The 13762-nt window shown below is 41.3% G+C and overlaps 2 protein-coding genes across 5 annotated transcripts; one reads left to right on the top strand and one right to left on the bottom strand.

Annotated features, from left to right (window-relative positions):
- Window positions 1–594: 594 nt before the first annotated feature.
- On the top strand, window positions 595–5758 carry klf9 (Kruppel-like factor 9). The gene is made up of 2 exons (XM_041042082.1): window positions 595–1455; window positions 2770–5758. The coding sequence occupies exons 1-2, from the start codon at window positions 1047–1049 to the stop codon at window positions 3045–3047; spliced, it is 687 nt and encodes a 228-aa protein (XP_040898016.1). The 5' UTR covers window positions 595–1046; the 3' UTR covers window positions 3048–5758.
- Window positions 5759–7614: 1856 nt separating this feature from the next.
- Window positions 7615–13114, bottom strand: fam219ab (family with sequence similarity 219 member Ab). Of its 4 annotated transcripts, none has more exons than XM_041042666.1 (6): window positions 13037–13114; window positions 11705–11804; window positions 10048–10153; window positions 9429–9509; window positions 9288–9342; window positions 7615–7773 (listed from the first exon to the last, which is right to left on the bottom strand). In XM_041042666.1, the coding sequence occupies exons 1-6, from the start codon at window positions 13112–13114 to the stop codon at window positions 7615–7617; spliced, it is 579 nt and encodes a 192-aa protein (XP_040898600.1). The 4 variants fall into 4 exon arrangements, with proteins under 4 accessions (XP_040898600.1, XP_040898601.1, XP_040898602.1 ...); XM_041042667.1 differs by having other exon boundaries at window positions 10048–10145; window positions 11748–11804; XM_041042668.1 differs by having other exon boundaries at window positions 13088–13114.
- Between the last annotated feature and the right edge of the window lie 648 nt (window positions 13115–13762).

Raw genomic sequence — 13762 nt, 5'->3', positions numbered from 1 at the left:
TCGAGGGCCTCTTTAAAGGACGTTGAATACACGACTTGTCTATGATAGAAACTCTACCTCTATTGTTAAAAAACAAACAATACACAACAGTAACATAGATGTGATGGTTTAACACACATACCAAATCCACACCGCAAATAAGTGATTTCCCCCCCGATAATGATGCATTTAACATCATTTTGCAAACACACCACTAAAATATGGTTTTAGTTTCAGTCGTGATCAAACACACTCGATACATTTAATTCAAACTCTTCAGTTATAGTTGTGAATGTAATCAAATTTTAATGAAAAAAAATGTTATTCATATTTTAGATAAACTTATTCCCATTTCTAGAGCTGAAATTGAGCCGAAATTTCAAAATCATTTTCTTTTTAGTATTATTATTATTGTTATTGTTATTATGGTGCCCATATTTCCCGGTCACTTGAAGGCAGCATCAGTCTGGGTTGGCCTTTTTTTTACCATCTGGGATTGGTCAATTGTCCCATCACTCACTCCTGCGAATAGGCGATTCCATAAAAACGAGTCGCGTTTCCTCTCGGCCAATCACGACCCCGTTTTATTATGACACCGCGGGATTCCGCGAAATTGTTTCTTGGAGTTGAGAGAGGTGCTGCTCGCTGTAAAATAGGACAAGTTGACGCATGTGTGGGAGCGCACACTACGGCGGAATAAATGCGGACACAATAACTCAGTCGGCTGTTTTTATTGATCCGTCACTTAGAAATTAAAAGGGCGTCTGGAAGGAGAAGGAAAGAAGAAGAGCCGGGAGACTATTGACACTGCCTTCTTTCCTGGCAGGGTGTTTATTTATCCGCCCCGCAACCTCAACAAGAAAACGCAGCCTTTGCGGAATAGTCACATTGAAGACGACACGTGTGGATGGTTAACCACATGTTTTCTGGGAGGAGGACTTCTGCCTGATCGCTTCACTGTATCCGTTGTCGCATTGTTTTTTTTTTTTTTTTATCGGTTCTTCATTTTAAACATAAAGCTACTCTCGATACGTTGTGTCTTTTCTCCATCCGGATCTATTGCCGTGATGTCGGAGGTTGACGTCTCTGCGGACTGTGTCCCCAGCCGACCACCGGGGCGGACAGAGGACATGTTGAAAGAGAACCAGGAGAACAGGACTTTGCTGATGGTGGCAATGATTTTACTGGACTTGAACAAATGCAATCCTAATACTATCAGCACTGGAGCCAGCATATGTCTCGGGGGCAGCGACACCGGCACGCAGGAGAAGGTGGAGCGGGGAAGTTGTCGGCTGACCGCCGGGGACAGCCGGGACTCGTTGGCACCCAAACGGTCCCGGAACAAGAAGGCGGCGGCGGCAGCGGCGGGGAGGAGGCAGGAGTCCCCCGAAAAGAGACACTGCTGCCCCTTTACCGGCTGTGGGAAGATGTATGGCAAGTCGTCCCACCTCAAAGCCCACCTTAGGGTCCATACCGGTAAGCTAGTTGGGAGACACGCCTACGAAACTAACGGGCTCGGTTCTGTTGACGACAGCGAAACCGCTCTGCGTCACTTCTGCTATTATTTTTATCGTGATAGACGCATGTTGACGCTACTGATACAACCCAACCCACCCTATTTGTAGGAAGTCAAATATAATGGAGAAGATCAGTCATATAACATCTAAGATTTACTGTAAGATATTACAGAAAAAAATAAATACTGTTGTCATTATAAAGTCAAGATTTAATTATTTAGGAATATGATATTTAATGTCATGGCCCAGACCAACAACCCGTGTTTTGTGTGTGTGTGTGTGTGTGTGTCTGTGTAATGTGACATGAGTGTACACTAAGTGAGAGACCACATGTTCTTGCCAATGAATAACAGATTATAGGAAAGGTGGTCCCATGAACTCGCTGGGGGGGTGTGACTGACCGGGGCCAGAGGCTGGCTGAGAGGGGAGGAGAGGCGTGTGTGAGATGGATAAATAGAGAGGGGTGGGGTGGGGGAGGTGTATTTTAATGTGCTGTTAACACGCACCTTGACAACGAGCTGGGAACACCGCGTGCCGCCGCCCATGTTTGTGATACATAGCAGATTGTTCAGTTGCGATAAGTCAACCCGGACCACCGTGACACTTGGTGTTATCCAAATAAAAGGACCGTTTTTCGTTTCGGGTTATCACATAAAGGACGCACGTGTGTGATTTTTTTGTTCATGTATGTCACTTGTATTGTAATAACAGCGAGTGACAGTATAGTAAATATCGAAATATTGGCTTTCGATTCACATGCAGGTCACTGCGACACTGTTGTCCCCACATGTTCTTGTCCGGAGATAACCCTCCCTGCACCACTACTTCCTCATACGTCATCACCCCCCTCCTCTCCCCTCACGTCAGGTTGTAAACAAGAGCGGACAAGTGGTTCAATGGAGCACGTGGAGAAGGAGGAGGAGGAGGTGGGGGTGGGGATAGCCATAGTTCGTTTCTCTCTCTTTTTTTTTTTTTTCACGAGTCTCTTATCATGACTCACCATTTCTCAATCAATATGTCCTGTTATTGTTCCTAGAAAATAATGTTTATATAATACAAAAACAAAGCAAAACAAAAAACAATCTTATTGTGAGGCTTTTGGTGATGACTACATGTGTTACACAGATTTATATTTCTTTTACTGGAGTTTTAAAACAGTTTGTTCAGAAGAAGTCTAACGGGGGCAAATGACTGAAAGTATTATTATATAAATGTGGTCAAAGTGTAGTAATACAAAAGGTGTGTGCGTGTGTGTGTGTGTGTGGTTCCTCAGGTGAGCGCCCCTTCGAATGTACCTGGCCAGACTGTGGCAAGAAGTTCTCACGGTCAGACGAGCTGACCCGTCACTATCGCACGCACACGGGCGAGAAGCGCTTCAACTGTCCAATGTGTGACAAGTGCTTCATGAGGAGCGACCACCTGACTAAACATGCCCGACGTCATGCAGGCTTCCATCCCAGCATGCTCCAGGGCTCCAGTGCAGCTAAGAGACGCCGCTGCTCTATGTCTGTGTCCTCTGATTCTGGAGACCAAAGCCCTGTAGGGGTGTGAGACACACCCACACACTGTACATATATACACATAAAGGTACATGTAGTCGATACAGAGGCATACACAAGCATGGACACACCCACATGTGTGGAGTGTGCACCTACCTACACACAAACAAATCCCTTCAAGTCAGACAACCCCACCAGCCAGGCACATTGTGCAACAGCAAACTAGAGCTTCCCCCTCTTATCCCCTGAGGTGACTGGTATTTATAAAGGGTTATTCAGGGTCTGTCAGACAGGTCGAGTTGTTTTGCCATTTCTAATTATTTTAATTTGCATTGTGTGACTTTTTTTTTTTTTCAGGAAGAACGTGCCATCCAAGTGGTATTCATGAACGAACATACTGTAGTTTTTATAAACACTACATGTTTCACTTTGCATCACAGACATCAGGAAAAAAAAATCTTACGACTGAGATATTCCCAGCTAGTCAAAAAGTTTTGGGAATAGTCCTTTGGTGAATGTTACTATTGCACACATATACTTACACTTGCACAGTTATTCTTCAGTGCAGAACAAGGCAAATATACAGATTAGCAGTATTATCATGTAAATAGATTAAACAGAATACCTTTCAGATGGACGATATACTCAGTATACTGTAGTTAAGTGTTATTAGAGAGTAATAAGACAAAGCTATATTATAGAGAATTACAGATTTTGGGTATTTAATTTCATACGTTTGGCTATGGACGTAGTAAATCAGGTATACTGTGAGCTTGTAGGTGTAGACAGTGTGTTTCCTGTGTTGAAACATAAATGTTGCCACATGATGATAAACTTGCAAATACTTGCACCAAAATACCTTTAAGGTACTTTGGAAAGGCCATGATACATAAGCAAACCTCACGGGCAAATAAATGTCGTCTTTTGTGTTGCTTTTTCAGGCTTGAATTGTGTCAGTAGTGCAGGAAAACACAACAGGGCAAAGCCTTCTACAGGTAAAGTGGTAACTTTACTTCTTCCCCTCTTCTGTGTTAAGAACACATTGATTCATGTTTAGTAAAAAAAAAAAAAAGTGTGCAAACTGTAAACAGGAATGTCTACACTTTTTATGGGTTTTGTAGCAGAGAGGAATTTCTACATTTTCAACCTTTGGAAATACTACCTGAATGAACATTGTCAGATTATTTATGTTGATATTCAATACTCTGAATATCAATGACTGTCTCTTATATAGATATATGTATATGTATACCAACAGTGCCAGTTGCTGTACATTGAAACTAACTTTTGTTTACTCTGTATCTGGACTGCATTTTATCAGGGAATAATGTGATGCATGGTTATTTCAATTAATATTACACCACCTGGTGGTGACATGGAAGCACAACATTTCTCACAACAGAAAGTCATAAAAGTCTTTTTTTATTTTTTTTATTTTCTGTCCTAGCATTTGAAGGCACACCCTTTTGATTAGTTTGTTTGTGAATCAATGAATTCCATCATGTAGCATGTTTATATGTATTTGTTTGGTACAATGTATTTTTTATTTGTCTGGTAATCTTTTGTAATATTACTAATGGGATGAGAGGTCTTATTCGTACACTACAGGAGCCAGGAACATGATTGATGTCATTACTTTTCTTTTTATACTTGCCACATAATGCATTAAAACATCCAGACAGAGTGTAAAGTTATGGGTAGTAAACCCCGTAGAACACAAACTACATACATTTGTAACATGAAATGCTGTTTTTTCTTTTCTGGCATTATGACAACTGTGATTAGATGTTGGTGCCTTTCAGGTCGGAGCCCTTACTTCTGATGCTACTGTACTGTAATCAGGGACTGTCGGTGCAGACCCCATGTTATCGCAATATACATGCAGATGGGTGACAAATTAAAAGAAAAAAGCTGAATAAATGAGTGGAGAAACATACACTTAAAGAATGCAGGTGATCCCACACAGGTGTACTGCATGGTGCAATTAAGCAGTTAACATCCACTCATGCTCTGTGTCATGTATAAGAAGGCTGAGCAGGCCCAGGTGATTCTGATTTTGTATCAAGATGGAAAGAGGAAAAGATCTAAGTGACTTTGAAAGAAGGTCCATCATTGTTGGGGAACAGATGGGAGAAACTTCAATCACAAAGACTGATCAACTGGCTAGTGTTTCAATATGAACAGTGACTGAAGTAACATTAGCATTTAGATTTGTGGGAAAGACGTCATTAAATATGGTCAGAAACTGTGGTCATCAGCCCACATGCTGGCATGGTTTGGGGAAGGGAAGTGTTACTGCAAGTAAATCAATGCAAAGTTGTTCTGAGTGATCAACTTTATCCTATGATAAATCGTGCCTATCCTGATGGAGTGGTCTCTTCTAGGTTGACAATGCCCCAAATCATTGAGCATGATTGGTCACTTAATGGTTTGATGAGCATGAAAATGATGTGAATCACTTGCTGTGGCCTTCACAGTCACCAGATCTCAACCTAGTTGAACACCTATGGGGGGTTTTGGACTGTCAGACGGTGCTCTTCACCTCCATCATTAAAACACAGAACAAACACAAATGAGGGAACATCTTTTAGACGAATGGTTTTCATCCTCCAGTAGAGTCCAGAGATTTGTAGAATCAATGCGTGTGGTGGCCCAACACAGACACTTTATGTTGGTTTTTCCTTTTAATTTGTCACCTGTCTGCAGCTGTGTAATAATTACTGCTCTAAAGTTTTAACATTAAAGTTATTTTTTCTTTCTAAACACATGCTCATTACTTATTTCCCAGACCTATATCTGACACTACTAACAAAAAAACCCAGTAAAGTACAGGGAGTGCTCCATTAGCTTTGTGTTTATTTGTTTTCATACACGGCACATAACAATAACATTGTTAAATACTGTAATGGAAGTGTTTACAATACAAGAAAATCTTTTTTTTTTTTTTTTAAAAAGGAAAACCAATGAAAAACAATTATCACCCGTGTCTAAATGTAAAAAAAAAAGAAAAAGAAAGTATAATTTCATAGACAGCAAATGCTCTTCAAATAATCTAAATTATCAAGATGGGAATAAATACACATCTTTTAAACGTCTCTGTACTTAAGGCATACTCTAATTGCAAATAATCAACTGATTTAAGGGAGAGAGAGGGTTGTAAATGAAGGACACTAGTGCTCAAAGTCAATGATCCTTGATGTTGCAGTTAAAAAACAATTCCCAACCTATAAGTCAAAAGACAAATAGATGCCATCGTCATCTTTGTTTTGGCATTGTATGTCCGTGTGCATGCATCTGTGTGTGTGTGTGTGTGTGTGTGTATGTCCGTGTGCATGCATCTTTGTGTGTGTGTGTGCGTGCGTGTGTGTGTGTGAGGGAGAGAGAAGAGAGGCTTTCTGTCTGAACCTGTGTCCTCCCTCAATGATCTGTGGTGTGACGATAGAAATGGGCGTGTTCATCAGGTTCTGTGAGACTGAGAAAAGATACAAACAATAACACAACACTGTGCTGAAAAAAAACAGAGCCCCCCCCCCCCCCTCCGGTCCCTTTGGCCTTGATAACATAGGAATGATGTGAGAACTGTGTGTTAGAGGGTCGGTGCAATGATGCGTAATCTTCCCTTTTGACACAGTTCATTTCAGATAAGACACTGTCACTGCTATGCAGGAAAGAGTACACGGACCTAAAAAAAAAAAAAAAAAAAAAAAAAACCCAAAATGTGCAAATTCAAAACAATACAGCTAGAGCCACAACAGCAGCGTGTGATTGCACGACAGAAACTGGGCAAAAATCAAATGTGCAACAAGTTACTTGCTTATTATTTTCAATTCAATTATTCGGTCCAGTGCTCTTCATGCAATTTGCTCCTCAGCCACTCATGTTTATACATTCACCCCTAAAAACATCTCAAGCCAGCAGCGCAAAGAAAGAAAAAGCATTGAAGGTGGTGTGAATGAGTGGAATGACGTGGCCTGTGCTACATAACAACCCTGTACAGTACAATGGAAACAGTACCAAATATCCTCTGTTTGGGGTACCAAGACCGCAGTCCACACTTCTCAAATATTACCACATCAACACATACAAACATCCTGATCCCTCAGTATTAAAAAAGTAAGCATTTAAATAAAAACTAATTAGAAAAATGCAAAAAATGCAACCCAGAATTCAGATAAGCAGATCTGTTGAGTCAGCAGTTATGATAATGTTTCTTATTCTTCAGAGAAACTGAAATCACTTTACAGCATTAAATTGACCCTTTTGTTTTCTGTCTACTAACATCAGTGTGTTAAGGTACATCATGTTCACAAAGAGAAGGGCTCTGAAACACAAGTGCATGTCCTACCATAGGAGGAAACCACCACTTTGAATCATATTTTAAATACATATTCAATATTTTCACATATTGTTCCTTCTCCTAGATTTTAAACCACAGTTTCTATATGTTAATTTGATTATTTGTCATTGTCATCATAGCACTTAACTGTCATTACAATATTCTACCAATGCTTCACTGTCGCCGTTCTGGGCGAAGTAAACTCATGAAGATCGGGGGTTATGTTGTGTAGAATGGGACGGGGGTGGGGGATGATTGTGGGCAAAAGGTCAGAGGGGTGGGGTTACTGTATTTGACAGGTGGTGGAGGAGGTTGCCTGGCAGCACATGCAGGTAGGGTTGACTGATTTGGGTGGGATCAGATCCAGGTCCTCGTCGTCTGGGATCTCATCTAGGCGGTAGCCATCTTTCAGCAGCTGGATGTTCAGATCCTGGTTAATTTGCTGGAGGAGGGAGGACAGACAGAGATTAAATGGGCTGCAGTAATGTCTCCCAACACCCGGGCTGGGTACCAGTACCAGGCTAAAGAGCATTTGCTCCTGGACAGTGAGAATAAGACATGATTCTGCCATAAAATCTGCATACTAATCATATAATTTATTTGTTTAACTTGTACAAAAACGTAAGTGTATAAATAACAGTTTGCTGCGTTACAGTGGGCTATGTGCCTATCATTGCTTGCCTGGTCCCAATAACTTCATGGAGTCTCCACTGGTTGCCTGGCAACTGGTCCAGTAATTATCAAAATGTTGAACTATTCCTTTAAGAGTTTCTTTGGTGACCCTTTGTGTGTGTTTTATGTTTATTCAGATCATAATAGATCCTCATCTGCTAGTCCACAACAACAACAACAATAACAACAACTGTTCATGGGGCAAATTCGAGGTTGGGAACTTGTGTGTTGGAGAGAGGTAAAATAGCGATGGACACACAGTGACAGGAACATTAAGGCAGAAAGAAGAAGGCAAAAACCTCTGTGGATCTGAAAGGCCTCATTTACCAAAGACCTGTGCAATAAAAAAAAAAGAAATCCACCTGCTAAACTAAATGACTTGTGTCCCTGTGTCGTGACAACAAAGACATCTCTCCTTTGACTTTATCAGATTTATACAACGTACAAATATTAAGGCTGTCTGTGCTAAAAGTTACCTTGGCAACCATGGCAAAGTGAGTTACGGCACTTTCACAGATGGCCCATCACTTGGAACTTTGTCATAAATGTGATGAATACTCTGTCCTAGAGTGTTGTTGTTTTTTTAAGGAAAACTATTACACTTACACTTACAATCCCAGCATTTTTATATACTATCTGTAAATAAACATTATACTGTAATGTGCTGCGTAAAAAACAACCAAAATCTTCTATTTTTCTGAGCCACAGCACAATAATTCACAACTTGCTGTTACAAGCTTGTACAAAGAAAGAGGAGAGAATGGCTAAAGTTCCTGTGTATTTGATAATTATTCCTAACAACTTTGTGGCATTAAGGTCTGAGGATTGGTGGGTGTAAATATAACCTGCAATATATCCTCCAGCCTGGACTTGTTAGTGACAGCAAACTGATGCAGAGGGAGAGAATGAGAATTCCTCAGGGGATAAATATCACCACGTGTCTGTGATTTGCACTTATATTTGCAGCGGCGCTGAAAACAGGATTTGCAGGAGCAGACACCCAGAGATGACATTTCATTCGTTTCCTGCTTTGTGTCTCATATGTGTGCAGGTGTGTCTGCAGTGTAATCATGCACTTGCAGGGAGAGCAAACGTCTACAGAATTAACATGGATGAGCAGGATGGATAAAAATGGGATTGCTTCGAGACTAGTTTATGAAAGCCTGACTCTTGGCCCCTCGACAGTCGACGTGGATAATGGAGGGAAAAAGGCAGAGGAGGGAGTGAATGAGAGAGTGAATGTGAAGCAGAGTGCACAGATATCTGCTCTGTCGCACAGCTCACCTCAGCAGAGGAGTATCCCGATGATGAGTATCTAGACATGTCAAAGTCATCGTCACTGAAAAAGACAAACATGAGTTAGCAAAACAAAAAAAATTAATAAACGGAGGCAAGAAGTATGTTTGTGTTTGTGTGGGTGTTCACCTGTCTGTGTCTAGGGCCACCAAGGGCTTCTCATCTGGGCTCTGGTCTAAAGAGGAATAACCTTTATTGGGCACTACCAACCTGTGGGGAGGGAACAGAGAGAAAGAGAGAGAGAGACAGAGACAGAGAGACAGAGGAGAAATGATCAGAGGAACAGACAAAGGGTGTAACAGAGGAACAGGTGGTGGAAAGAGTATAGATTCATAAACAGGAAGAGGTAAGTGAAGAATATTGAAAGAAAAGTGAGGTGGGCCTGGAGACAAAGTCATGGCTGAGCTGAGTAACAACAGAAGCGTGAAAGAGGTCTAATTCTTCAGGCATCTTAAAAAAACCTGAATCAATAAAACATTTGAATTTGAATTTGAATTTGAATTTTGCTCATGAAAGTTTATAAACCCAAAAACCTTTTTAAAAAAATAAAATTAGCCTGTGTGTGGCTGGCTATCTGTAGCTAAGCAAATCATTTAGATGAATAAGGACTTAAAGTGAATTTATCACAAAACAACTAAATCCATTTTAGTTACAGTCATCTCTCTGAAAGACACCATCTATCAACAGAAGATGAATTTCTCTATCTCATTCTCTCCACTGACTGGAGACCACAGTGCTCACTGCTCACCGTGTTCTGGCCATGACGTTGTTCTTCTTCGGCTGCTGGTTGACTGGACTACCTACAGTGTTGCCGTTCTTCAACGAGCCCTTCCTCGCAAGCTCTCTCTGTTTCTCTGCACAAGATACACAGACACAGGGACACACACACACACACACACACATCAGTTCAGCCTGAAATGACACAGGAGCTGCACAAAAAGTGACGGAATAAGGCTGAGTCTCTGCCATCGACTTAAATATCACAGTTTTGCTTATAATAAGATTCCTAAGTAAACCAGTGAACCTTTATAATTTGCTGATGCCACTGCTGAGAGACATAAAATATCACGTAAGACAAATTTATTTCTAAACTTTCCGCTGCATGTCGTTTTGACACCCTGCAAATGGTGTGGAAGTCTGCTCAGGCTGTAACGTTTACGAAGAAATTCAAACAAACACACGTGTGGCGTTCAGGGAACTGGATTTATTTCCACTTTAAGTCAGTTTTCACACTGAGAGGACTATGACATCCTTTCCTCCTGAACACAACATCAGGGCGGATCAGTTTCTGTTTAGCCAATGCAGTGGGCAGTGTCTGAGGTGATTAAAATCCTAAAAGTATGAGACAGTAGATTGAAAAACAACAGAATCCTAATGTGACATCAAACTCTCTCACTTCCCGTTTGCTCATTTGTTTGATTCTCATCAGTGATCAGATCAGAAATGACTAAACTAATGCTATTAGTGTAGTCTGAGCCAGGGATGAACTAAAATACAGTGCATTAGCGACTGTTGTGAAGACAAGGACTGGCACTAGAAAATGTATTTAAATTATGCCACCAGTTAATGGCATTAAGGTTTTAGCCCAGAAAAGAGTTTTAAAAGGCCATTGAATGTACATTTCCATCTCAAGGTCACAAAGGCAAAGTGACTAGTATAAAAAGCATAATTAAAGGAAAAAGCTCAGATTATGTTTTAAAGATAGATAGATTTACATGTCCTAAAAAGACTCTGGACAACCAGTAAGATTAAATAGCATAATTTTAAGCACTCATGTGGTCATCGCTGTGGTGGTCAGCAAGCAGGATGGATGAAGAATGAAAAGAAATCCTACGGCTGCTGACGTTGTACTGTACGTTTGGCTGTCGGAGTTACATTTTAAAAAAGGATCATTTTTAGGCATTTCTGTCACTGAAAAGTTTACTCGTTTTGAATATTCATGGTTCTTAAAGGCTTTGGCAAAGAAAGTCCTGCAGCAGGAGTAAAAAGATAAAAATAAAAATAAAGAAGTGCTGCTGCTGCTGGACTCTGTCCAAGGTGCTGAAATGAAACTTTAAGGACTGTGGCTTTTCAGAAACACAAGAGACGAAATTTTCCAAACATTTTCCATAAATATCCATAAGCCGAGCTATAAAATGGATTAGAGCTGAAAAATTAAGTCTGTTAATTTATTAGTTGATTAAAAAGTCTTCAACGATAACTTTGATAATCGAGTCTGTTTAATTGAACATTTTTTGTTGTGTGGGAGTGTTATTGAGGGACAAGAAAAACCTACAGATTTTGAAGGCAGATCTTGTCTAGAGATTATAACAGTAGTTTACTCTTTAAATTAACAGACGATTCCAGGATAATGCTGATTCCCACAGGCAGACACTTGGCCTACAAATGCTGTTGCTCTTACTCACCTATTTTCATCTGCAGTGGTGAGGGCTTGTAGTTGATGGTGACAGGTTCCCCCTCTCTGGTGTCTGAGTCCGCCTCTGAGGCCGTGGACGAGGCAGGGTCCTGGAGACAAACGGGAAGATGAGCAGAAATGTGCATTACTGAGGGATCGATGAATAATTAATGCCTTTTTGTAATGCATAATAGACCCTTCTATGCCCACACAATGTGAATAACCAGATCATAAATGGATAACACATGTGAGGAAGAGTCCCCCTCTATCTGATAAATGCCAGTGTCTGAAGTTATTTGGAGAGCTTGTTTCAAAAATGTTTAGACCTACATATACATACTGGAGAACTGGAAAACCCAAACCTTTTTCAACAAACTAGGTTTTGTCATTGTTGCCTCCAGAGACTGAAACTGTGAATCAGAAAAGCTCTTACACTTTCTCATTAGAATAAATTTGAAGTGAATGCAAAACTTTGAACTTTTATTCAAGTTGCTCTGGGATCCTTTTGTCCCTGGATCCCAGTTTAGAAAACACACCGAAAAAATGAGCATCCTCTATCCACATGGCAAAGTTGGCGAGAGAAAAGACCTTATCAATCAGTGGCCACACAAGGCAGGAGGATGACGGGAGGAATGGGGACGCCTGGAGACAGTAGGTCAGACTGCTCTGGGTCTAGTCTGGCTCTCTGGCGGCCCCGGCCGTGGGCAGCAGAGGCCGCCCTGCAGGCTGCAGTAACCCAGGGCCCCGCTACAGGCCACGGAGCGCACCGCCAAATCATTTCCACTGATTCTTTTTTTTTTTATTATTCTTAATCAAAAGCCGGGGGTTCAGTGGGACATACAAGCATAAATTTGAGATTTATAGCCGCTCAAAAATCACGTTAAAGCCGCATAAGTGGCGTCGAAGCCGGAGCAACTCAGCTGCATGGATGCTGAGGATGTAGCAGCAGTGTTGGGATGGGATGCTTGTTTTCGCCAGACATGACGGATGCTGCTCACTACGCAGCTGACCGGACGCTGCTTGCATTACACAGAGGAACAAAAACGCTAGTACATGGGCAAATCAACTGTCCTCTGAATTGTTAGGCTGTTGTTTTAACGTTTTACTGTTTCCTGGTAGTCGAAAAAACTTAGTGAAAACGCTCTGTCGGTGCATCAGCCCAATATTACGCATGGCAGGTGATGGATTTGTTGGGATCCCAAAGCGTAACACTGTGAATGGCAGGCCTGGTACACTAAGCATCCTGGAGTAATAATGTCATTTTTAAATAAGAAGTCAAGAGTAAAACACTGATCGAGCTCCATCTGTTATCAACAGATAACAGCCGACAAATCTGACTTACCAGCGGCTGCATCTCAGCCTGCATCTCCGCCTCCTGCACGGCACTCGGCACTTGAAATCTATCTATTTCTTCCATCATTTTGGCAACGCGCCTCTTTCCTCCCTTCTCCTAGAAACTAAACGGGCCTAAAGGTAACTGGTCGCTTCGACGAGTGCGAGAGATTTCAGATTTGTAACAATCTCTGTAGTTCTCCGGTGGCGAGCTTCATCCCAGCAGGCAGTATGTCGACGGTGGTGTGACTGGTTGGGTGACGGTGACTCCACCACCCACTTCCGGGTGGGGTATCCCAAGTTGGGGCCCGAGGACCCAGAAGTGGCCTTTTGAAGAGGCCATGGTGGTCGTCAGCAAAGTGAGTAACAGATGAATCAGTATAGTTTCGTTTGAGGATACGGTTTGAGACAATCACTGTAATATCAATATGACTATGTGAGGATTTTTGTTTCTCTAATGCACATGTGGAGTAACAAATGACAGTGAAATGAAGTAAGAGGACCAGAAGATCAACCATTTCCATTGTTACATCTTCAAAAAAAAAAACAATGTTATTTTTTAGGAGCGTATTTCTTTTGGCATTCTCTGAATTCTGTTTTCAGTGTTTAAATCCCAACTGAAACCTTGCAGACGAGTGAATACTCACGACTTTCCCTTATTACAAAAATACTAAAAAAGACCAGAAGCAGACCACTTTAACAGCTCACCACTTGGAAATTCAATTAACAATAGCCT

This window comes from Toxotes jaculatrix, chromosome 7, assembly GCF_017976425.1.
Source record: "Toxotes jaculatrix isolate fToxJac2 chromosome 7, fToxJac2.pri, whole genome shotgun sequence".
In the NCBI taxonomy this organism is placed as follows: Eukaryota; Metazoa; Chordata; class Actinopteri; family Toxotidae; genus Toxotes; species Toxotes jaculatrix.
Note: the sequence above shows the minus strand (reverse complement) of the source record. Positions and strands in the feature narration are given on the sequence as shown.

Coding starts and splice junctions, on each gene's coding strand:
- klf9 (XM_041042082.1), top strand. CDS start 1,047: ATGTCGGAGGTTGACGTCTCTGCGGACTGTGTCCCCAGCCGACCACCG. Junction 1,456..2,769: donor CCACCTTAGGGTCCATACCG/GTAAGCTAGTTG, acceptor GTGGTTCCTCAG/GTGAGCGCCCCTTCGAATGT.
- fam219ab (XM_041042666.1), bottom strand. CDS start 13,114: ATGATGGAAGAAATAGATAGATTTCAAGTGCCGAGTGCCGTGCAGGAG. Junction 10,154..11,704: donor ACCACTGCAGATGAAAATAG/GTGAGTAAGAGC, acceptor TATCTTGTGCAG/AGAAACAGAGAGAGCTTGCG. Junction 7,774..9,287: donor CGGGATACTCCTCTGCTGAG/GTGAGCTGTGCG, acceptor TCCCTCCTCCAG/CAAATTAACCAGGATCTGAA.